The following is a 26,532-nucleotide window of genomic DNA, read 5'->3' as shown; positions in this document are numbered from 1 at the left end:
TGTGGTTCTTATTCTCTGTTCTACAAAGATGGGTCACTGGCCAGCTACATACACCTGTTTGGCGATAGAAGCTTGGTGGCTTCCAGGGTCTCTACTGGTGATCCCTTTGGCTATGCTGTGGTTGGTATGGCAAGGCCACTGACTCTTTGAGCTTTGTGGCTTACATGCTAACTCTTATTCTGATGAGATAGGCTTGTGGGTACCCAAGATCCTTGTTATCTGCTTGTGCACATGTGTTGAGGATCCATTGCATGGTGCTTCAGGATGCCCCGCAAAAGCAGACTGTAGTCAGCTATTCGTTGAACTATTCCTTGTCCACATAAATGACTGAATACTTATCTTCGAGCGTAGCCTGTTAACATTAATCAAAAATATTGCCAAATGTGGACATCCATTTTATCAATCATTCTATTTCTAGGCCTCGTTTATAAGTCAATTCATTCTTTCACATACCCATCACTTATTCCTGTACCATGATCAAGTGTCTTATACATATATATATAATTACAAGTATGCATATATAATTACCAATATAATAGGTGGCTATGTACACATACAATTACAGGCATAGTATATGCACAGTTTACATTTATATCGTGTTCACCACCATACGCCTGGCACTTAACACAGAGTATGTTCATTCAGTAAATATTTGTTGTGTGATGTTCTGGTTAAAGTATTTATATTTTCCCTCTAGTCCATGACTATTTATTGAGTGCCTGCTAGGTGTCAAGCACACGAGATAAATCTGAGCCGACATAATATGAAGTAGACATCACTCTGCATGGAGCATACAGTCCAGTTGTCAATGGACAGTTACAACTGAGATAAGGGTTATGAGGAGAGGCACATGATGTGATCATGCAGAAGGAGCTGAGTGAGAGCTGAAGGAGGAGTAGGAATCAAGTCACAGGTAGGGATGGGTGGGGACAGTGGCCCAGTGGGTCCGCTGGGAATTCACGTGGCTAGAGGACAGAAGCTAGGCAGCGCACTGTGCCAGATAGTCTACCAAAAAAGATGTTTTATAATAGAATCTTTTTTTTGGTGGTTCTTAGCGGTTTTGATTCAAAGGTTCCCATTGTATTACATGTAATGCTTTCTGATGATCCAAGTGGCTCTTGAACCAAATGAATACTTTTCTTAAGTTTGTCTCTATAGACTGCCAATTTTCTTTGTCCAGAAAGAGCACAATCATGGCAATGCTGAATAGTTCATGTGCCTTTCTTAACTAATTTGTATGAATCTTTGACTTACACCCAGTCTCATAACAGATTCAAAAGATAATTAATTAATTATTAATTATTAATTAATATTGAATATTAATTAAGCTAGAATGTTGTATTATTTTTAAACCAAAATAGAAACCCAGGTAATGATCCCTTCAGGTTGGAAAACCATGGGTCAAGCATCATACATCATTTACTGTGCCTATTTATAGCTACATGAAGCACAGTGACTAATCTCTATTCTTTGAGAAAGTAGATACACACATGGGAAGGAATTCAAGAGTTCTAAAAGATATTCAGTAAAGTCTCTCTCCCACCTTTGGGACAGTCCCCCAGCTCCACTCCCCACCCAGAGCCCATCAGTGATATGCAGTTCTAGTGTCTTCTTCCAGAGATAGTCACTTCACATGTAAGTGCATAATACATGTGTATGTAACTCTCCTTCCCTGACGTGAGGATTACAGTGCTGTACTTACTGTTCTGCAGTGACTTTTAGCTCGCTTTAGGTGACAGTATCAAATAGTTAGTGGTTGGTGGATTAATGATAAGATGTAACATATTCACAACTTAAACATTTTGAAACACAAAAATATAAAAACATTTGCTAATCTTTGGTTGTAGGGCCAAACATTTTCTTTGAAAATGATTCTGTTATTGGGGTTATGATTTCCATCAGTTTTGGTTTCTTTTGTGTGGAACACAGACATAAAGATACTTTAAAAACAATTTGGGTACAGAATTCTATTTTTAAATTATTATTATTATTATTATTTTTGCGGTACATGGGCCTCTCACTGTTGTGGCCTCTCCCGCTGTGGAGCGCAGGCTCCGGACGCGCAGGCTCAGCGGCCATGGCTCACGGGCCCAGCCGCTCCACGGCATGTGGGACCTTCCCGGATCGGGGCACGAACCCGTGTCCCCTGCATCGGCAGACGGACTCTCAACTACCGCCCCACCAGGGAAGCCCAAGTTTTTTTATTATTTTAACCTAAGTTTTTAATGGCTGCCTTCCCATGCCTAATTTGATAGTTTTTTCCCCATCTTTTAAATGTTATTTTTACGTGATTTTCAAAAAGTACATAACTCACTATGCAAACTCAAAATCTACAGAAATACACTCCTTAGACAATGAATGGACTGTAATCACAAATCTCCAAGGTAACCATTGATCGTGGTTTGGTGTCTGTCTCCTTCTAGATTTGTTTAGGTACTAATATAACTTGAATATGGAGACACACACACACACACACAGGACATTTTATGATACAGTGACCAGGAAGCCTTTAAGGGACTTATCTAGTGCTTCCCAATAGGAGGTGTTTAGAAATGTGTGAGGGGGCATTTTAGTTTTTTCAGAGACTGTCACTTAGCGCCCAAGGGCCAGGATCCTAAACATCCCCCGGTGAATGGGTGGGTCCCATATGATAAAGAATTATAGCATCCAAAATGATGGTGGCCCATCGAGAAACGCTGTTTTCATGGAAATAGTGCTTCTTTTTGTCCTCATGTTTTATCCATTTACATAAGATTATATTAAATTACTTTACTATAATTCACTGAGCACTTGAGTAAGGCAGGCTCCTTTTGAGTACAAGATGAAAAAGACACAGTCCTTGCCTCCCAGGAACTCACGGTCTTCTGTGTATAGCACTTGTAGATTGTGACAAGTACTCTAATGGAAACAAAGAGTATAACAGAGGAAGAGTTATACCTGGGGACATTTGAGATGGTGAGATAGGATCAGTTATACCTGGGGACATTTGAGATGGTTTCTTAGAAGAGATGAGCACTTTCAAGTGTAGGACTCTCACAATCAGAGATACTAGTGCCCAAAGTCATGTCTTGGAAGAAGGAACAGGTGTGTCATCAGCTCTGCCACTTCTAGGTGAGCACTGGGCATGGGGTGTGACAGCTCCTGCCACATGTTGCTCAGGTCATTGACTCCAGGCCACGTCTTCACTCTGGTTGCTTTTGCTACCACTGTGGCATGAGAAGTGTCCCGTGATGGTAGCTCGGGCCCTGTGCTTAGGGTGGGAGTTCCAAGGAATGCCAGCTAGGATCCGTTCAAGCCAGCCAGCCCTGGGTATGGGACACAGGGTAGAGAGGACAAGAAAGGGGAGGCAGGACAAGAGATTCCAGACAGTGACAGTAAAACCCTATTCTGCTACATAGAGGCAGAGAAATCCTGGGAGGACACCCACAGTGACATTACATCATGCAGGTTGGTTGGGAGGAGGGGGATGAATATGAAAAAACAGTAATGTTCGAGACTAAAATTTAACTCTTCAAGGCTTAAACCTTCTAGTTTAGTTATCTTCTAAAGAGTTTGGATTTATATTTTCCTACTGATAAAGCTGACAGTCGGGAACATCATCTTACTCTAAGGTTGTCAGTATCAGGTGATTATGCTGGACATAAGCTTCGTTCTTGGGGAGGAGGGCACTGCTTACACTGAATGCTTGCATTAAGCACCAGAGTCCTGACCTTAATTAGCAGCTGGTGTCTGTCTGCTCTAGAAAGACACCTGTAGCAATATCTGAAAGAACTTTTTTTTTTTTTTTACTGACCAGTTCATATAGACCATAAAAGGATGATCTGGGAATGATGGAACCCAGCCTAAGGGTGAGTCCATATACTGTTTACCATACAGAAAACCTAAGCTGACTCATACATGAGGCACTTCTTTCCCATTAGGAACTGGTGTTCCTAGTGAAACCCTAGCTAGGTGACATTGGCCTCTAGCTGAGGACCTTGTCCCAGTGGCCTCTAACCTGTCAAAATATTACTTTCTGAATCATGGTTCGTTGCTAGTCTGTCTTTTTTTTTTATGAATTTATTTATTGGCTGCATTGGGTCTTCGTTGCTGCAGGTGGGCTTTCTCTAGTTGCAGCGAGCGGGGGCTACTCTTTGTTGTGGTGCGCGGGCTTCTCATTGCGGTGGCTTCTCTTGCTGCGGAGCACAGGCTCTAGGCACGCGGGCTTCAGTAGTTGTGGCTCGTGGGCTCTAGAGCGCAGGCTCAGTAGTTGCGGCGCATGGGCTTAGTTGCTCCGCGGCATGTGGGATCTTCCCAGGCCAGGGCTTGAACCCGTGTCCCCTGCACTGGCAGGCGGATTCTTAATCACTGCACCACCAGGGAAGTCCTGCTAGTCTGTCTTCATCTCCACCCAGCCCTGGAGCAAAACTTCTGTGCGTTGGAACACTGTGTCTTTGTGCGAGGGCTTGTACCACAGGTTGAGCGCATGTTCAGACTCCCATCTGCAAATGCTCCATGTCTGGTTGATAAGAACCATTCTTATCCAGGGCATTTTGTTTTCATCCAGTGTTTTTTCTTTTTTGAGGAACTTTTCTGTTTCTCCATTAGAGGCTTTGCAACATGCTTGCTGCCAATTACTCATTCGGCTGAGAATGGGTTTTCTTTGCGTGGTGTTGCTCTTTCATCTCATATATCTGAGAGCATTGTAGGATAATCCTACTTAAATCTTTCTCTGCTGCTCATAACCTGTATTGTCTCTGGAATAGAGAATAATTTCCAGATTGGATCTGGGCTGGAAAAGTTCACTTATCTCTTCATAAATCCTTAGACTTTGATCCGTCTTACATCGTTCAAATACCCTCTCTGCCTGCAAATGCTTGAGGTTTTATGGTTAACCTTTCTATTGTTCCCTCTGCCCGTGATGCTTGTCCCTCCTCCTTTGTCCCTTTGCTTCTAACCCAAGTGTCCTGGGACCCCCATGGGGAGCTAAGAACCTCTTCTTTGTGTAGCCATAGCACTTTGTGCAGACCTCTTAGGGTATTGTATTTAACTTATTTGCTTCTGTGTCTGTCTCCCCACTAGACTAAGTTCCTTGCAGGCAAGGAGGATTTCTCTTCATTTTTATTCCCTTTCATCCAGCACAGTGTATGTTACATAGTGGTATCTCAGTTAATGTTTATTGAGCAAAATTCATGTTCTTTGTAATTTAGAAATGTTCTCAGGGGTTATTCAGTCATGTTATATTATAGATGGTTTAAATTAGAAAAGTAGGACATCATAATTAACCCACACTCTGTTAGGAATTGCAGGATGACTCACAATTAATTGCTTCTCTATCTTGAATACTGTCATTCTGAAAAACCAAATAAAACAAAAAAACAAGTACCAGTTTCATTATAAGATAATCACCAATCAACTTATCCTGTCAACACTGTGGGTTGTGGTTTTGTAAGAAATTAGAAACTCATAAGTACTTTTCTCCTACCATTATATTTTGCTCAAATAAAGAATCAAGGAGTTTGACCAGTGATTTGGGTTTTCCATGGTGTAGTGTTTTCTGCTGAATCATCTGCTCCTTACCAATTGTGTTCTTTATAGATCAGTTATCTATAACACCTGTTCTAAAATTGTCTTTATTTCTTGTCTACTTTTGTACTTACTGACTTCTTGTTGTGAAATAGGAAAGCAATGATGTTGTTTCTGAGCTGTTTCACTGTAGGTGTTCAATGGGTCTCTGTATGTCACTGAGAGGCATTTTTCAGACTATTTTTCTGTATTTCCAGACCTCTTAATGCTCAGGCAAATTCTAGGACTCCAAACATATGCTCTATATTCAGCATAAAGAATTTGTCCAGAAGATGATCTAGTAAAACATATTATAAATTCCTTTTTATTAGCAAATCCTTAATTTCATGAGTGTGCATGTATTCATTTCCTAGGGCTGCCATAACAAAGCACCACAGACTGGCTTTAAAAAATAGAAATTTTATTTCCTTACAGTTCTGGAAGCTAAAAGTCCAAGATCAAGGTGTTGGCAGGATGTATGTCTTCTGAGGACTTCTCTCCTTGGCTTGTCTTCCAGTGTCTTCATCTGGTCTTCCCTCTGTGTCTGTCTCTGTCCTAATCTCTTCTTATCAGGACACTAGTCATGTTGGATTAGGGCCTACCCATATTACATCATTTCACCTTAATCACCTCTTTAAAGGCCCTATTGCCATATCTAGCCACACTCTGAGATACTGGGGGTTAGGACTTAGACCTTCAACATATGAATTTTGGAGGGGACACAGTTCAGCCCATAACAGTGAATACTACGGCAGTTTAAATATCCCATTCAGATATTAAAGAGATTCTTAGGTTGCTGCAATACTTTTCAGGGATTATTCAATAAATATGTTGTCTACTTCTTTCCCTTTTCATAGATCAAAATGCTGCCTTCCTTTCTGCTCATCATTTTACACTTGCCGATTTTTTTAAGCCACCGGCTTCGCCAGAAGGGTTGGTGAGGGAGGAATGCTACTGTCCTCTCTTGGAATTCTGGGATAAAAGTTTTATCAGAAAAAAGAAGGATACTTGGACACTTTTCTTTAAAATAATAATAAGAATAGTAATAATAATACCTTTTATTGAGTGCTTATTATGGGCAACTCACTGTGTTGTAATTATCACAAGCCTGCAGAGTTGATGTTGTTGTCTACTTGATATATGAGGAAATTGAGGCTCTAGGAGATGAAGTAATTTGCGCTGGATACTTCTGATTTTGTGTTTTCACCTTTACAAAGAACTATCAGTTCTTTGGTCCCAAAGAACTATCAGTTGTGAGATTACAAACATGGAAAAGAATTGAAAGGTATATCAAGCTCATAGTCACTGGGCTGGTTGGTGGCAATCCGAGACCTAAGGGTCCGAGAAATTACAGACTCCAGTGGCTGAATTCCACGGGGGTAGAGAGAGGTTTGAAGGCATAGCGCAACCTACCTCTTATGTGTTACTTAGGGCCAGGCCCTGTGGACTGTGGCCTGGATTGAATAGCGGTTGTCATGGTAACCCTGATTCAGAAGTGGGCTCAAAAGAAAGGTATAGGATAGGCAATATGAACACAAGGAAGATGTAGTACCAAATCTTTTTATGATGGGATTATGGGCAAGAATTACTTGGAGCTGCTTAGAATGAGCTAGGTCAGTGGTTCTCCACCTTTGGCTCAGTATCTGAATAACCTGGGGAGCTTTCAAAAGCACGGAGCCTGAGTTCCAATCCTAAGGAGCCTTAACTGAGGGTGGCATGGGCCTCAATGCTGTAGTTTTTAACAGTTGCCCGAGTAAATCTGATGTACAGGCAGAGTTAATAAGAACTAGTGAGCTAGGTCAGAGGTTGGCAAGCTATGGCCAGGGGCCAAATCTGGCCTACTGCCTGTTTTGTAGGACCCAGGAACTAAGAAAAGTTTCTATACTTTCAAGTGGTTGAAAACAAAATCACAAGAAGCATACTATTTCGTGATACATGAAAATTACATGAAATTTAAATTTCAGTGTTCATAATTCGAATTTTATTGGAACACAGCCATCCATGCTTATTCATTTACATACTGTCTATGGTTGCTTTCATGCTACAGCAGCAGAGTTGAGAATGTGCAAAAGACCTACAAGACCTATTTACTCTATGGCCCTTTATAGAAAATCTTTGCTGACCATGAGTTAGGCTAAGTTGATGTCATCAGCGGGGCTGCCTTAGAACCTGGAAGGAAACATATTTGTGTAACTTGTGTGTTTGTATAGTGTATTTTGCATTTTAATCTCCTGTGGGCTTTTCGTTGCTGTTTCCTAGCATTGGGACCCTGGCTGACGGATTTATAGCAAGTTTGTTCAGCAAATTTTTTATCAAACAGGTTTGAAACATACTTTTTTCTTCAAAACATACAAGTAAAAAGAGCATAAAGTCCAAAGAATATGACAACCCAGACCTTTTCGTTATTGAAGAGCTCCTAAATCCATTCTAATATCCATTTCCTATCCCATCCCCACCCCCTCAACCCTTTTGTTGTCTTTCCCCATATTTCTTTCCGCTCCATATTTGCAGTTAATACCAGCTGGATGCCTCAGAGCATTTCGTTTCCTTGATCCAGTGTTGGAAAAAGAGGACACTGTTTATAAGAATGATTTTAATATAAAAATACAGTTGAGTAAGATTAGGAAAATACCACTGATTGTCAAATTGGTTTATTTCTTTTACCTTCTAGTTTTCATCCACTTGGATTTAGAACACAAGAAAAGCATTAAGGTTGGGGAAAATTAACAGAAAATGGAAAACAACCAAGAAAAAGAAATCCCCTGGGTTGTGTTTTTGTAAAGAGAAGTAGCCACCGTTTGCTTCCAAACCAGCCTGTCTAGTTCAGAATGAGAGAGATGGTAACCTTATGCTTGGATTCACGGTTTAAGGCCTTTGTTTATTTTGTTTTTACTCATAATTTTTGTGGTGGTGATTGTGAGAGTGAAAGCTAGAGGCTGATACATATTTATCAATTTTGTAAACGTGATATCATGGATTTTTTTTTTAAATAATGAACTTGTATCAATTGAACTGACAGGAAAAAGTGTTTGATTTCCAAATAGTTATTATTCATCATTGGATGACAGTTTTCAATGACCTTGAGAGTCTCTTTGTGAAACTGCTTGGTGTCTTGGGTATTGCAAGCGGGGCCACATATTCACATGTGCTCATTTTTAGCCTTTCCTTACCCCATCATAGTGAAGTGGCTGCAATCCCAGGCATATTTACCCTACAGCCACCTGGAAGGAAGCCAGCAATGTCATTACAGATGGCAGTATGCCCAGACTATCTTAAAAAAGCATCATCTCTGCTACTAATTAAGTTTCAGGAAGGGTGATGTTTGCTTTTATATTAACAAGCATTTTGAAAAGGCTGAGAGCAGATATGTTAGAAGCAGTTTTCTTATTCCTAAGAGTTTATGGTTAAATTTAATTGTCCTTTAGCTTCCCCACTTCTGAGTTTGGAACACTGCCTGCTGGATGATGGATGTTTTGGGCAGGGGAAAAACTAGGTGATATTTGCATGTTTTGTATCTCTACCAGAGCCTCAACTTATTTTCCTTTGCTTTTTTTAGGGTTCTGTACATTGGCCTGGCCTGCAATACGGCTCGCTATATTTATATTTCCTACCTGGAAAATGCCTGGACTGTTCTCCCCATGGAAGTTCTTCAAGGCAAGTTAACAGTTGGAATTAGAATTATTTTTCTACCTGAGTTATGACTACATGAAAGTTCAGTGGCCCTCAGCATCTGACTCTACAAAGGAAGGGCAGAGGCACTGTTTTATATGAGTTTGAAGTGGTTGTGAAGGAACAGGTTACGTCAGGGCGCTGGTTCTTCAGTTCCTCTGAGTGTTCTGTGTTTGTTGAGCTAAACAAAGCTGGATTATTTCCCACACCCTTCTGTTTAAACAAAGAAAGAGGAACTCTGCAATAAACTCTCACATACAGCTGTTAGGTGTACACATCCAAAGGTGGTTTTAAATATAAAACGATTTATATTTTAAAGATTTTGGTATTTTTGTAGGTTAACTATACTTACTGAAAAAAAAAGTCATAATTATTATATTTCTTCAGTTACTTTGATCACACCTAGTGATTTGTAACACAAGCTTTATAGTCAGGCTGTTGTTTTCCCATGCACCTTTAAAATCTTTGCTCAAATATCCTGACCTGAGTTCTTCTCTTTGCTTCACTGGACCCTTCAACATGTAACTTTGAAAAAAATTTCTTGCCATGTGGCTTAAGAGCAGTGAAAACATTGATTTCTATTCATTAGCTCATATAATCCAGACTGTATCCTGAGAAGTTCTGTTAGCAGCTTGGCTAAACCATTTGGTGATTGGCATTATGATTAAAATAAAGGTTCAGGATAACATCATTGGAGTTGAGGTCTTCCGGGGCTGCCCAGGCTCCTAAATCATTAATTGTACCAAACAGTCTATGACTATATACAATTTTATTAGCTTTATAGATTGCCATTGTCATTTTCCCTAACCCTGAGGATGCAAATGCCATACAATCAACATAATTCTTTATCATAGTATCTAAGATGAAAGACTCACAATTATATATCTAAACAAAATGTATAAAATGCGAAAGCTCATTCACCAAATCCCATCGTGGCAATGAAAAAAAAAACCTGTCCTAATTGAAAGGAGACATAATTTATAGTCACATTAAAATTATAAAATTCAAATATGGACACACTTTAAAGGTGCTTTTCTCAGGTCTGATGCAGTGGTATAAATGATGAAAAGAGATTTTGTTTATAAATATATAGAAAATGGAAATTTGGTCTTATAATAAGAAATTATTGTTTGTAATAATTAGAACTCTTGAATAGTCTTGAGGTGGGGCATACATCTCAGTATTGTGTCATGTAAGAAAAACAAAGCACAGAATATGAACTGCAGGAAAGAAATGTGCAACAACAAGGTATAAGCAACACAGCCTTAGGGGTTCCCACCTCTAATTCTGACTCTATTCTGTGAGGCAGGGTGCTCGCCTGACTTAACTGCTTTATTTATTGGTATGACACCACGTGCAGACTCTTACTTAAAAAAAAAAACAAAAAACAAAAAAACTGGTATACCTGTTATAATAATACATGCATAGACCTTTTTCTCTCCTTTTAATTTAATATGAATTAGATAAAAAAGGATGGTTTGCATTAGTGACTTAAGAAAATAGAGCAGGGACTTCCCTGGTGGTCCAGTGACTAAGACTCTGCGCTTCCCAGTGCAAGGGGCCTGGGTTCGATCCCCGGTCAGGGAACTAGATCCCACATGCCGCAACTGAAGATCCTGTGTGCCACAACTAAGACCCGGTGCAGCCAAATAAATAAATAAATATATATATATTAAAAAAAAGAAAAGAGAGCAAAAGAGAGAAGCTTTTTTAAAACAGTGGTTAAAGAAGACATAACAAGAGAAGAATTTTATAAGAGGGAAAAAACAAATGCTGTTGTGAATCGAAAACGTCTTTTTTCCTGTTAATTTATTAAAGATATGTTAAATAGCCACCAAGAGTCACGCAGCATGCTGAGTGCTGGGAATATAATTAAAAAACAATATATTAACTTAGGCCTCAAGGTCTCACTGTTCTGGAAGCCAGATGTACAAATACATAATTGCTACCCAGTGTGTTAGATGGAATCAGAAAAATGTGCCAGGTAACAGAGAAGGAGCTCCATGGAGGGAATGATTAGCTTTGTGAAGCAGAGAGTGGGAGGATGATATTATTAAAAGATTCCCCAAGGAAATCACAGATAAGCTGGATTTTGAAGGGTGACCAGGACCCCACCCGGGGGCCTAAAGAGAAGCAGACATTTTGGCACAGAGAAGAGCCATGTGCAAAGCACAGCCGTGGAGAGCGGAATGGCATCTCAGGAAGCCTGAGTGGGAGGCTTTGGCTAGGGCTCGATGGTTTGTCATCCTAAGCTGCTGACCCAGTACATATTTTTATAATATGTATTTATGTGCACCTTAGGGCAGGTATCCCTGCTTCCCGTGGCAGGCTACAGTTTATACCTCTGTGTTTCATTTTATTTCCCCCGGGCCAGTAGAAACCTAGCTACTGATCTGAAGCAAGTAAAAAGGGGGAATCTGTAAATACGGGGAGTCTCCACATCTAACACGGGGCTCTGTGACCAGTTCCACAGAGCTCTTTGCGTCTAAAACTGGAGGAGACGGTTTCATTCCCTGGCAGAAGTGAGTGCTGAGTGTTTGGGCTGTACAACAAAAAATCCCTTGCCTTTGTTTGACCCATGCCCACCCTACGGAAAACAGTGGATTATCTATGTGGAATAAATCCTGTTTCATAGGCACACACTTGTGACTGAACGGGTTTGTTTTTCCAGTCTGAACTCTTCCAGATTTACAAGCTCATCCAAATGACTTTAAAGTCCCTGTGCTTAAGGCAGCTCTACTTAGGATGCAGTAAAACAAGAAATGATGACAAAACACGGAATGATTTAATTACAGGACCAGCCCACTATCATGATAGATGCCCCCTAATCCCTTGACTGGAACTGCTACCTGACGATTTCCAAACACCCAGCCTTAGGAGGGGGGAGGGTGGGGAAGCAGGACATTGGCTCTCATCACTGATGGTCGTGACACTGAACAGTCAGCACTTCCACTCTTTGATTCCGGCCCCAGCGCCACACAGAGGGTCTTCTTAAAAAATAGAGGTGAGGGGCTTCCCTGGTGGCGCAGTGGTTGAGAGTCCGCCTGCCGATGCAGGGGACACGGGTTCATTCCCCGGTCTGGGAAGATCCTACATGCCGCGGAGCGGCTGGGCCCGTGAGCCATGGCCGCTGAGCCTGCGCGTCTGGAGCCTGTGCTCCGCAACGGGAGAGGCCACAACAGTGAGAGGCCCACGTACCGCAAAAAAAAAAAAAAAAATAGAGGTGAGGTCTAGCTCTTCAACCTTTCACCCCGTGCCTCATCCCTAAAACACCATGAGAACTAGTACCACCTAGTGGAGCAATGGAAGGGGAGGAGACAAGGGATGTGCTTTATTCCATATCTCTGGCTACTCATCTCTTCCTCTTTGGGGTTACCTGTAACTGATGGAGGAAGATTCCTTGTTATCCTTCATTCCCTGAAGCTCTTGATCATCATCTCAGCACGTATCTCCTCAGGCTATGTTGGTAATAATTAGCTGATGGGATGGGGATAAAGCAAATTTCCTCCTCTCTAGACCCCTAGGAAGAAGGCTATGTGGGTATCTATTTTGGGATCAAGGTAAGACTGTTGGGGATTATGAGGATGTTTCTTTCCTATGATCTTTCTCACATTTAGCAGCCAGTGTCTCTTGCAGCCTTTTAGCCATTCACTTGTCTTTTGCAGCAAACATGTTATTCAGTAGGCAACGGGTGCCACCATGTAAAGCAGCAGAAGATGTATTTCCTACTCATAAGGAGCCTGTAATTTATTTTAAAAAGAGGCAGTGGGTCTAAGTGCCTAAAAGCATTGCTGGGTGCAGTGGAGGGGTTAGGATAGTTTATATTTATTTATAGGATCTCATTTTAAGAACCCACATGTTTTTCTCCTTTACTTCTGTACGAGAAGCATTTAAACATATTCTTGATTGTGATCCAGAGTATACACTTCTGATAAAAATCACAGTCAAATTTTTTATGCTCATTTTTATGCCGGTGTTTTTTGTGAATCCTTGCAAGACTTTGAGATGGATGTGATTCAAATTATTTTTGCTATTAAAATGTATTTAAGGAGAGTAAGGCCAGACCAGGGCTGCTGTAACTAAAGAGGTCCTTTTGTGGTGCTCAAATTAATGGCTCAAGCACTGAAGGGTGAAAATGAGGTCTGTGTCGCGTCCTTCTCTGCAGATTGCTTGATCGGTAGGATCTGGGTTAAGATTATGATGAAAGATAGTTTTTTAATGTCACCAGTAGGAAAGCTTGAACTGACATTTATGCAGCTTTACTCTCTTATTTAGTATGCCTGCTCAGCCGAGTGAGAATCATGTTTTCCTTCCTCTCAGGAAGAACATGGAGAAATTATGAAAGCATTACAATGTAGCCCTTATCTGACAGTGGAAATTCTAGCCGTGATTCCAGGCTGTTATCACCCATATTGGAAATTTTCTGTCTGACTTAACCCTTAAAACACAAGTAGCTTGTCACATGAATATATAAGATATACAAAATGCTCTAAGTTTAGTATTTCAGTGAATAAATTGGCATACGGATGTCATTGATGTTACTGCTAAAGTTAATTTTTAATCAGAATAGTCATAAATTGTAATAGAGCAGTTTTATTCTTTATCATTCCCATGCTTTACAGTTACTAAAAGTTCTTATACAGTCTCTTAAAAATAGACATTATTTTGTCCCTTCAGAATTCATTTTAAATATCTTCTGCTGCAAGAATCCTTTTCTGGCAAACTGCATCTGACACTTAGCTCTTCCTTTTCTGAATTGTTCTCAGAGTTATGGACTGTTACACAGTTTAGCACTTAATTGTTACCCAATTATTTTATTTAACAAGTACTAGTTTTACTTCCTGACTTAGTTTTAACCCTTAAGTGCAAAAACCACACCTTACAGTTTTTGAATTCTCCAAAGAAGCATGCACACAGGAAGATATACTGTAAATGCTTGTTGTTTGATTTCACAGTCCCCTGCAAAATGTACGATAGTTGATATTTTCTAATTATTAAAGCTTTTGAATAATAGAGGAAGTTCTATCTCAGAAGCTTATAAATATGTGAAGGAAAGCTGAAAACTAAGTTTAAAAGTTGAATCTGTAATATGTTAGCTTTTTCCCTAGGATACCATCCTGCCATCCATTGCACATTTGTAAAAACAGCAGTGTGTTTTAATCATTTACTTATGTCCCCACCTCATTCTACAAATTATTTGAGGCAGCTTACCAAAATATGCAGTAAGCTGGAAACCATAAAGTGCTCAGGCTTGAATTAGACTGTCTTGTATTCCAGCTCCCCTACCTATAAGCTCTGTGTCCTTTAGGCAAGCTGCTTAATCACTTTAAGCCTCTTAGACTTTTGTGCTACAGAATAGGCTAATGAGTAGTAAATAAACTATTCTATGCAAAGTATATAGCATGTTACCTGGCACATAGTTAGCCTTCAATAAATGTTAAATAACATGCAATAAAAGTAAAATAAAAAGTTATAATAAAAATCAGGACCAGGGGAAATGTAACTTAGAAGATTCTACCCTAAGAGGTTACATTGCAATTATGCATGAGAGCCCGGCCATAAATGACTAGTCAGTGTACAGTGTTTTTAAAGTTATCTTTGGGGAAGTGAAATTTTTACTGGCTTTGCTGTAAAAGCAGTTCTCACGTGTGGCTTGCTATGAGGAGACATTGGGCCTATAGTATATAGTGTTGTTAAGTCTTGACCTTAAACACAGGCAGTTTGGGGTGGCAGTCTCCTAAGACCTGTTTGAAGGTATGCCAAGGGTATAACGCCAGCATGTAAAATTCACAAAGGGCCCCAAAACATTGTTGTATTAGTTATAGACTTTTTTTTTTTAAAGCAACTTACATGTCTTTCTTTTTTTAAACTTGCAAAGTGAAGCTTATAGAAACTTCATTTCTTCTTTCCGTTTTTACTCATACGTGGGAGTTGGAAGTTTTCTCCATTGTTACCCAGGGTACCTTTTATCCACAAGTGCTTTCTTCCTTATATCCCAGCCCGCAGGCCACTGCCTGCTCAGTTTCGTTTCAGCTCTCTTTTGCTCAGCTGCTGTTACGTGTCAAGCCCAGTGCCAGGTCCTGGTATGAGCTCCTCAAGGAGCTCAGTCTGCTCCTCCTTCAGGTAAATCCTGTCCCCTTCCACCCGCCAGACTATAAGCTCTGTGGTGGTTAAACACGTGTTCTGTATATCGTCACAGTCTCAGCGCAGAGCAGGGGCTCCGGCACGTGGTCTGGGTGCTCAGTAAGGACTGTTGAGTGAATGAATGCATGAGATTCTTGCAGTGCTGCACATGGGTGGGCGTGGAAGTGCTGATTGTTGCGTGTCATATATAAAGTCTCTTTCATGCGACACAAGAAGGTTCATGAAGCTTCTGCTAGGTCCACTGCTCTTTGTGGGGTCCTCTGCTCTTTCTGGAAGGTCCCTTGCTGTTGGTGGCCCTGACTTTGGCAGAGATACTGGCTTGTTGTTCACCGGCTATTTCCTTTTCTTCATGGACACACACTGGACTCCACTTCCTAGCCTTCCTTGCAGTTAGGTATGAGCATATGACTGATTCGCCCAGTGGAATGTAAGCAGGAATGACGTGTCACTTCTAAACCCAGCCCATAAAATTTTCCATGTGCCATCCTCTCTTCCGTCCTTTGCTGGATATCGGTGCCCAGGGTAACCATGTGAGGAAGAAGACAGAGTCACTGCAGCCTGGGTCCCTGAATGACTATGTGAAGCAGAGCTGCTACTCTTCCTGTGCCTTGACCATTGGACTTTATATGGGCAAGAAAAGAAAACATCTAATGGGTGAAACCACTAAGATTCTGAGGTTTCTCTCTTACAACAGGAGCATTACCTTAACCAATACTGCCTTTTATCGCCTGCCCAGTGGAGGGTTTGTTTTTGCTTTGCTTTGGTTTTTGTTTTCTTGCGTTGTTGTTTGAAGAGTAGTCTCTTAACTGGTTTTTACCAGGTTGATCTTTCAGAAACTTTTTTTAATCTCAGCATTTGAGAGGTACACCGAGCTAACTGAAATGTATGCTTTGGTCCATCAGTGGAAAAGGTTTGTCACAACTGCTTTGGTGTGCCACTGCTAAAGGGATATGTGTGTTGTGTTCAGTAAGCACAAGTCAGTGGCAGAGCAAGAAAAACAAAACAATACTAGTTCCCCGATACCGCATCAGTTCTCACCCCTCCCATGCCATTATGATGTGATTCCCCCAAGCCAAGCAGCACTGTACAAAAAGCAGCTGTCTTCTTGGGAAGAAAGGATTTTTTCTTGTTCATATCAATACATGCCATGTATTGCAATAGAGCATTCTTGTGGGCCAAGACTGAACAATCTTGAAATTCGTGTTGCAGGATCAGGTAAGAATGTTGAATATTATAAGGTAAAGAGTTATTTGGGGCATATAAAAAACTTGATATTATGTGTGATGTGAACTCTTTTAGGAGGGAGGGGAAGAAGGTAGTAAGAATGTACATTTTTAAAAAATTGATAGATTATTGGGCATGTTTGATATTATCAAGAAAACCTCTCAAATTAGATGATTACATTTATTATAGAATACTTTTAACAGTGGTTATGAGGATGTATAGTATAGTACTTAAGCACTGAAGTTCCGAGCTTAGACACCTTGGGTTCAAATCCTGTTCCACTACCCTGTTGTTTGTGTCACTTTGAACAAGGCACTTGAATCTCTTCTGTGCCTTTTTGGAAAATGAAGAAAAAAATGGTACCTATTACTAGGAAGAATAAAGGAGATAATCTTTGTAAAATACGTAGCACAGCTCCTGGTAGAGTAAGCTGCTGTAATAACGTTATTAATGAGAGAAATTAAATGTTAATCATAATTATTTCTAATGGTTCTAGGTTATTCAAATGTAGTGTATGCACAAACAGTTAAGGTCTTGGCAGTAGGTGGTATGAAAATATCTCTGAGTTTCTGTTAGCCTTGAAGGTAATCCCAAGGGACCACAGTAAAGGTAAGAAAGGACTGAGAAGCTAAGTTTCCATGACCTATGTGGTCTTCGAGTGCTATTTGTTGTCAGTTAACATATGGTGTTGAATTGCCACTCAAACATATTTATTAAGCACCTGTTATGTGAGTTGGTGTTGAATTGCCACTCAAAATTATCAGTAGTTTTGTAACAAGTAGCCAAGGAAGAGTTAATAACATTGCAAGGAGAGTCAATTCATGTGCCTTTGTTACTACTGTCAGTCACGGAGGTAACATCCTTTTATTCTTACTGTTTGATCCACCAACTTAGTTAGCTCATACTAAAAGGTTTAAAAAGGTATAGCTCTAGGGTAAACACATTTACCAGTGACACCATACATTTGCTTATTTATTTCATCATGTAGAGAATAATCATCTACTCCTTTCTCACAGTTCTCTAATAAAAGGGAAAGAAGTAGAAACATTTTCTTTTTTCTGCTTATGATATCTTTTACCCTCTAAATTTTAAAGGAAAGTTGTTTTATACCTAAAATACCATTTTACAAATACGGAAAATGGTGGAATTTATTTTTTTAGATTTCTAGATTGCTTTATTGTAGAGGACCAGAACACAAGTGTAGTAAAAATATTGGCAAGCGTTTCAGATTATTAGTATGATTACTAGGTTGCATATTCAAGTTTAAGAACAAGAACCAAAACTCCACAATTGTCATTTGTATACAAGGTATTGTTATCAACCCAGTCCCCTCTTGTGGATTTACATTTGCTGGTTCTTTTCTAGGAAGTAATATGGAGTCTTCTGTTTACATGATATTTTGAAATAAAGGTAGTTCAGAGAAACCAATTTTAATTCTACATCTACCCTGGAAAATGTTGGAACATACAAGCCAAATGGCTTTCATTCTTCTGCTTTTAGTACCAGAGAAAAAATTTTTTACTAAATGCTTTACTATTTTTCCCTTCAGTTAATGCCCTGAGTTGCTTTAAAGAGTGTTCCAATGATCTAATCAGTCCCAAAAAAGCAATGAGGAAACTCTGGAATTCTAACTACAGAGAATCTTTTATAACTGCCACATAATACCAGCCAACAAATTTTAACAATAGTTTAAAAGTATCCTAATTTAAGTCATCCTGCTGGAAAATGCTTTAATTATCTTAGAAGACTCAAAGGTTTAGAAAACCCTTAAAATTAAAAAAAAAAAAAGAAACCCTATTATTGGAAGATTTTGTGTGTGTCCAAGCCTTCACATTTAAGAGAATAACTGCTAGAATTATATTTGATCTAGAATTATAGCAAAAATATATTTGTTACTGTTTTGGTCACATAAATACATAGACCCATCTTTGTCTACTTGTAAATCCTGTAATTGATTGGTCAAACATAGACATAACAATAGACTTGGCATCACCATTAAAGTTAATTGACAACCATCTGATGTGGTTTCAGGTCTTTGATGATTCATCTTTAAGAAATAATTTCCAAAATCTATGCTGGATGTTACTATTGAATCTAATTAATGTTGAATAAATTTCATTTTATTTCTCATAATATTTTTGAGTTTTTCCTTAGTGTTAATGAAAAACTATGCATATCTGAAAAGAAATGGAGTTAGCTGCATCTTTAATAATCTACTGTTTAAAACATATAATATTTTAATTGTGTATTACTGTGTCAACATTTACAGTTAAGACTCTATCCAGGCATTATTCAATTCTGAGAAGGCTGGCATTATCTAAGGTACTGCAATTGTTTAGTCAGATAAAGCAAACACTTCATTTGAATTCTGTGGAAATTAATTAAGTGTGCATACTGCCTCTTCCATCTTTCTAGTTAAAAAACAGCCTACTTGAAATTATTACTGAAACATATAAGAAAAATTATTTTGCTATTTCTCAGTTTACTATAGGGCATATAATCTAATGTACCCAGTGAAAATAGTGTTTATTCTATTACGGGTCTACTTAAGTAAAATCATCCTGGTAATTTGATTATATGTCCGACATTGTGAATCTTACCTTGTTAGGTGCTGGATATTTTTGTATTCCTACAGATATTCTTGAGATTTGTTCTGGGACACAACTAGATTACTTGGAACTACTGTGATCCTTTTGCATCTTACTTTTAAACATTACTTAGATGGTACCAGAGCAGTGTTTAAACTAGGGCTAACCCTTTCATAATACTAACACAAGACCCTTTTGAGTACTCTACCAATCCCAGGAATCATGTTTTTCCAGTGTGGCTGGTGGAAACAGGTATTATTCCCAGCCCTGTGTAGGTTCTGAGGAATGCTTTCTGTAATGCTTTTGGGGCGGTTCTTTCCCTGGCTTTGGGTAGTTTCTACACACGCTCTTGCTAATCAGTACTCTGCTGAATACTTGAGGGAAACCATCTGCAGATCTCTGGAGTTGCTGTGAAACTCTCTGCTCTCTGGTACTCTGACCTGGAGCTCCAGCTGCCTTGGTCTCCCTAGACTGTCGGCTTCATCTCTTCAACTCACTAGTTCCCCCTCTGTGCCCTGCAGCTTTCAAACTCTGACCAGGCAGTAAGCTGGAGCGCCTCATTGTTTCCCATCTCTCTGAGATCACTGTCCTTGTTGGTGATGTCCAGTGTCTTGGGAACTATTGTTTCATATATTTTGTCCAGTTGTTTGTTGTTTCAAGAAGGAAGTAAATCCAGTCCCTGTTGTTTTATTTTGGGCAGAAGCAGACTGTCAGATTAAATCTTAAATGAATATTAATCTTTCAGTTTAATTTTCTAAAACATAGGTTGAGTTTCTGTTGATATTATCTCCAAATGAGATTATTTTTCAGGAAGCAAGTCCAAGACTTAATCTAGGCAGAACCAGATGATCTCTTAATCCTTTCCAGCTATCTATAAAACCTGTTGTGACAATATCTTCCTATTACATTTATTTTCCTTATTAGTTTTTTGGCTGCATTGGGTCTGAGTTGTGGCATACGGGATCTTTGTTGAGGCATGTGGGATCTTTTTCGTTATGGCATGCAGTCTGCTCGGGTTTCTCTCTAGCTGTGGCATGCAGGTTTTCTCTCTCTAGTTGTGGCACGCGGGCTCCAGGGCATGTGGGCTCTGTAGTTTGTGGCACGTGGGCTCTCTCATTGGGGCGTGCGAGTTCAATAGTTGTGGCGCATGGGCTCCGCTGCCCCGCGGCATGTGGGATCTTAGTTCCCCGACCAGGGATCGAACCCACGTCCCCTGCATTGGAAGGTGGATTCTTTACCACTGGACCACCAAGGAAGTCCCTCTTCCTATTACACTTAAAGCCGTGCTCTAGTAAAGATTTAAATTCATACAATGCACAGTTGCTGTACATTAAAATAATCAAATTTTCTTTCACCTGTTATCTTTACCCTCCCCTCCCTGCCAACAAATGGTGAAGATATAATTAAACTGGTAATGAGGCATTGTAAATAGTCCCTACACTCTTGGAAAACAAACTGGAGCTGTATATTAAAAGGCAAAAAAAATTTATATTCTTTGAATCATTAACCCCACTTGTAGAATTATAGCCAATGTAAATAAGATATGTAAAAAGCTGTATCTCCAGGGCTTCCCTGGTGACACAGTGGTTGAGAGTCCGCCTGCCGATGCAGGGGACACGGGTTCGTGCCCCGGTCCGGGAAGATCCCACATGCCGCTGAACGGCTAGGCCCGTGTGCCATGGCCACTGAGCCTGCGCGTCCGGAGCCTGTGCTCCGCAACGGGAGAGGCCACAACAGTGAGAGGTCCGCGTACCAAAAAAAAAAAAAAAGCTGTATCTCCAAAAATGTTAATCATAGTGCTAATTATAATGGAAAAAATTGGAAATAATCTTTTAAAAGTGAAGTATAGTTCATTTACAATACTGTGTTAGTTTCAGATTACAGCAAAGTGATTCAGTTATATTTTTTTCAGATTATATTCCATTATAAATTGTTATAAGATATGGAATATAATTTCCTATGCTATAAGTAAATCCTTGTTGCTTATCTCCTTATGTATAGTAGTTAGTATCTGTTAATCCCATACTGTTAGTATCTGTTAATCCCATACTCCTAATTTGTCACCCCTCCTGCCCTCCCTCTCGCTTTTGGTAACCATGTTTGTTTTCTATGTGAGTCTGTTTCTGGTTTGTATATAGATTCATTTGTATAATTTTTTAGATTCCACATATAAGCGATACCGTATAGTATTTGTCTTTGTCTGATTTACTTTACTAAGTATAATATTTCTAGGTCCATACATGTTGCTGCAAATGGTAATATTTCATTCTTTTTTATGACTATTATTCCACTATATGTGTGTGTATGTGTGTGTGTGTGTGTGTGTATATATATATATATATATATATATATATATATATATACCACATCTTCTTAAGCCAGTCATCTGTTGATGGGCATTTGGGTTGCTTTCGTGTCTTGGCTATTGTAAATAGTGCTGCTATGAACATTGGGGTGCACGTACCTTTTCAAATTAGAATTTTTTCCAGATATATACCCAGGAGTGGGATTGGTACCTCTATTTTTAGCTTTTATAGGAAACGCCATACTGTTTTCCATAGTGTTTGTACCAATTTACATTCCCACCAACAGTGTAGGAGGGTTCCTTTTACTCCACACCCTCTCCAGACTTTTTAACGATGGCCATTCTGACCCATGTGAGGTGATACTTCATTGTGGTTTTGATTTGCATTTCTCTGATAATTAGCAGTGATGAGCATCTTTTCATGTGCATGTTGGCCATCTGTATGTCTTCTTTGGAGAAATTTCTATTTAGGTCTTCTGCCTGTATTTTGATTGGCTTGTTTTTATGATATTGAGTTGTATGAGCTGTTTATATATTTTGGATATTAACTCCTTGTTGGCTGCATCATTTACAAATATTTTCTCCCATTAGATTGTCTTTTCATTTTGTTGATGGTTTCCTTTGCTGTGCAAAACCTTTTAAGTTTGATCAAGTCCCATTTGTTTATTTTTGCTTTAGTTCTTTTGCCTTGGGAGACTGATCTAAGAAACTATTGCTACGATTTATGTCTGAGAATGTTTTGCCTATATTCTCTTATAGGAACTTTATGGTGTCATGTCTTACATTTAGGTCTTTAAACCATTTTGAGTTTATTTTTTGTATATGGCATGAGGCAGTGTTCTGGTTTCACTGATTTACACGTAGCTGTTCAGCTTTCCCAACACCACTTGTTGAAGAGACTGTCTTCTCTCCACTGTATATTCTTGCCTCCTTTGTTGCAGATTGATTGACTGTACATGCATGGGTTTATTTCTGGGGTCTATTCTGTTCCGTTGATCTATACGTCTGGTACCCAGTAAGAGGTCAATATCCAAAATATATAAGGAACTCTGACAACTCAACAGCAAAAAACCCAAACAACCCAATTTGAAAATGGACAAAACACTTTCTCTAAAGATTTACAAATGGCCAAAAAACACATAAAAAGATGATCAATATCACTAGCCATTAGGGAATGCAAATCAAAAGCACAATGAGATACCACTTCATACCCATTAGGATTGCTATTATAAAAAAACACAGAAAATAACATCTGGTGAGATGTGGAAAAATTGGAACTCTTGTGCATTTCTAGTAGTAATGTAAAATGGTGCAGCTACTGTGGAAAACAGCCCCTCACAGTATTAAATATATTATTACCATATGACCTAGTAATTCCACTTTTAGGTATAGACCCAAAAGAACTGACAGCGGGGACTGAGATACTTGCACATCAGCGTTCACAGCAGCAGCATTCACAATAGCCAAAAGGGGGAAACTGCCCAAATGTCCATTAACAGATGAATGGATAAAAAAGTTACAAGGCTACATATCCTTTAGCCTTAAAAAGGAAATTCTGGCACATGCTACAACATGGATGAACGCTGAAGACATTGTGCTAAGTGAAATAAGCCAGACACCAAAGGACAAACGCTGTATGATTCCACTTATATGAGGTACCCAGAGCAGTCATAGTCATATTCATAGAGACAGAAGGTAAGTGGTGTTTCTCAGGGCCTGGAGGTAGTATTGTTTAACGGGTGCTGAATTTCAGTTTGGGATGATAAAAAAATTCTGGAGATGGACGGTAGTGATGGTTGCCCAACACTGTGAATGTACTTAAAGCCACTGAACCATACACTTAAAAATGTTTGAACGATAAATATTGTTACGTATATTTTACCACAAAATATTTATCTTTATTAGGTATGTATATGTGTGTGTGTATATATATATATATGTGTATATATATATACACACACACACACATATATATATATATATATATATATATATATATAGTTAAGTAAATAACTCATGTTCCAAAAAAGAGTAATGTAAGGAGTGCTAATTGGTCACCCTGCCCGCTCTTCTTCCTCTCCAGGAGTGACACACGCGGCCATCTGGGCAGCCTGCATTTCTTATCTCAGCGCTGCGGTTCCCCCAGAGCTGAGGACATCTGCTCAGGGCATCCTGCAGGGCCTTCATCTGGGTTTGGGGAGAGGTTGTGGAGCCATGATCGGAGGCGTGTTAGTCAATTATTTTGGTAAGAATGGTTTTCTCTTTTTCTCTTTCTTCTTTGATGAAAACTTAACAAATTTTTTTAGCAACCCCTCAATAAACACTCAAATTATTACTGAAGATTGCCAGAAGCTAAACTCCATTGTTCATATATTCTCTTTCTAGCTTTCATGGTAGTCAAAATTGCAGAGCAGTATGCTTCAGTAGTTAAGATGATTAGAGCCAGCTTGTAACCGTGCACGCTTCTCTGACAGCTTAATGCGATGCTACACAGATAGCTCAAAGGAGCCAAACAAATGAATAATCACATGTGCTTTTGGTGTGAAGTAAAGTACCCTAAACCTGCTGATAATAATGCTAGAGGAAAGAGAGTTCATCATTGTTGTTCCATCAGGAGATTTTGAACCAAAAAAATCTAACTATATGCTGGCTTTGGTAACGTCACTGCATCTGTGACAACACAGTCTGTCTGCCCTGCCAGATCTCCCTTATTGGAAATACAAGGGCAGGGCTGAGGTGGAGATGGCATTATTCTGCTCCAGGAATCTTGAGTATTCAGGTCCCTAGAAGGTGGGCTCAGAGATGTCTGAATATATAGCACTACTTGAGCTCGGCTGTTCTAATTACAGATTAATAAGGTTGTTTAATATATAGTTAGGTAAATTGTCTTTATGAAGAGAGCACCACTGAATTTTAAAATGGCACTCGGAGACAGTCCTTTATTTTATAAATGCAGTTTTAAAATTTGATCAATGACAGATATCCAACACCAGCACTTGGATCTCTTGACACCTGCCCAGACCTGTGCTTTTCCTACTATATGAAGCTAATGGCCGTTTGCCATTCTTTGCTCTGCTGCCTTTGCCCTGAACTTCAGAACATTGACAGTTTTGGATGAGGGCTACCTGTCTTTCCGGGAATCACTCTACAGAGTGCTGTTCGTTTCCACAGGGGCTGCTGCAACATTCCGAGGAATTGGCATGGCCTGCCTGGTGATCCTCCTGTTCTTTGCCCTGATCCAGTGGCTGGCGGTGCCAGATGAGGAAGAAGGTAAGCATGTTCATTGTTCTTTAACGGTTCTAAAGGTTGAAGCCGTGGGGAATTCTACACATACCCCTCAGAAACCCAGAGGTGGAAACAGAGTGTACCACAGACCTGCATGGCTAGATTTTCTCGGGGGTGTATCAGTGAACTCGTGCACCATTGCTGGAGAGAAGCCACTTGCTATGTTGAAAAGAATACTGGTTGTTTTAGGCAGCTTGCTTTTGTTTTGTTTTACGGTACAAGGTACTGGGGAAAGTATTGGTTTTAAATTTCTCTGGTATTCTAAAGAGATTTAAAATTTAAATCAGATATGTATAGGATTACACAGTAATTTTACTATTAGGGATAGGAAGTGGGATTAATCTCTGTGCTTTTACCTTCATTTGATAAAAATGTCTAAATCTTAAATTTGAAGTTTTCCCTTAATTAGGCGTGGCCTTCTTAAATGTATCATACAGAAAGAAGGTTATATCCAATATAATGTGTTGATGAGAACAAGCTTTCAACTTTTGGGGGGAATCAACTTTTGTTTTTTCAATGAAGAAGGCCAACCATTAAAACAAATATTCTTTCTCAGCTCTTGGGTCCTGGAACAGGGCTCATCTTCTATGGTGTCCTGTCCTTTGAGGAGCATTTGCCTCAAGTACCCGAAGTGCTTCTGTTAAGAGAAAAACTAACTTGTTACAGAAACCCCAGAGACAGATTTTAATTCCAACAAGTTACTCAGAAGGAAAGACCAGTACTGACTTTTCTTATTCTTGTTCTTTTATAATCCTAACTAGATCATCTCTCTTATGCAGCTTAGTCCATGCCTTCAGTAAAAGGCCAATAAAGGCAGCTACTGTGTGATTTTTCCTATTTTGATGCTTATCTTTAAAAATCTCAATCCTGTAAGTGGGCCTAAGGCAACATTCACTATAACCTATGCCCCACAGATGTTATATACGTTAACTGAACCAATACATTTCATAAATAAATATAAGTTAATGTCTGTTAAGCCCTGTAAGGAGACCCTGGAAGGTAAACATCACATTCATTTGCTCAGTACTTGTGCCAAGTAGAGAAGCCGCCCTTGTTACACGGCAACTTATCAACATTCCCAAGCATACTAGAACGGGCTTATCGAGGTTGTCCATTTGTTCAGTTTTTATTATTTATTTATACATACATACATACATCTGTTTAAATATGTAAAAACTCTGAGAAACGATTTAAACATGGCTTTCTCTCCAGACAAGACGATGCTGGCAGAAAGGATTCCTGTTCCTTCTAGTCCTGTTCCCATAGCAACCATCGACTTGGTCCAGCAACAGACAGAAGATGTTCTGCCACGTGTTGAGCCCAGACTTCCACCTAAGAAAACCAAGCACCAGGAAGAACAGGAGGATGTGAACAAGCCAGCCTGGGGTGTCAGCTCCTCTCCCTGGGTGACCTTTGTTTACGCACTCTACCAAATCAAAGAGATGATGCAGCTAACAAGAGACAACCGTGCTTCTGAGATACAGCCTTTACAGGTAAAAAGTTCCTCTGCTGCCTTGCCTTAAGCAGGCTCAGTTGTTTCAGTTATTCAGTTATTCATTCAACAAGATTTATGGGAGGTCTGGTGGGGGAAATAGACATGCAGACAAATAATTTCAGTGCTTTGTGACAAGTGTATTATAGAGGTGTATACAAGGTTCCATAGAGGGAAAATTCTGCCTTATGCGGTTCAGGAAGGCCTCACAGAGAAGACAGTACCTCTTGAAAGAAAGAAAATAAATCCATTCTGATTTTATATTTCTTTGAAATGTCTGT

General features: G+C 39.5%; 2 protein-coding genes across 3 annotated transcripts in view; one reads left to right on the top strand and one right to left on the bottom strand.

The window, feature by feature from the left end:
* The window catches only part of MFSD6 (major facilitator superfamily domain containing 6), a 73,685-nt gene that overhangs the window by 43,097 nt on the left and 4,056 nt on the right, over window positions 1–26,532 (top strand). Inside the window, exons 3-6 of the mRNA XM_082658056.1 lie at window positions 9,101–9,198; window positions 23,558–23,719; window positions 24,646–24,744; window positions 25,972–26,252. Of these exons, the coding sequence (XP_082514182.1) occupies window positions 9,101–9,198; window positions 23,558–23,719; window positions 24,646–24,744; window positions 25,972–26,252 (640 nt within the window). The remainder of the gene's footprint in view (window positions 1–9,100; window positions 9,199–23,557; window positions 23,720–24,645; window positions 24,745–25,971; window positions 26,253–26,532) is intronic.
* Window positions 25,890–26,532, bottom strand: part of NEMP2 (nuclear envelope integral membrane protein 2) — a 42,168-nt gene continuing 41,525 nt past the window's right edge. For both annotated transcript variants that reach the window (XR_014296978.1, XR_014296979.1), the window contains one exon: window positions 25,890–26,091. The gene's annotated coding sequence lies outside the window, so the exon portion shown is untranslated. The remainder of the gene's footprint in view (window positions 26,092–26,532) is intronic.

This window comes from Grampus griseus (assembly GCF_964374135.1).
Source record: "Grampus griseus genome assembly, chromosome: 7".
NCBI classification, from domain to species: Eukaryota; Metazoa; Chordata; class Mammalia; order Artiodactyla; family Delphinidae; genus Grampus; species Grampus griseus.
This window is presented reverse-complemented; position numbering and strand designations above follow the sequence as displayed.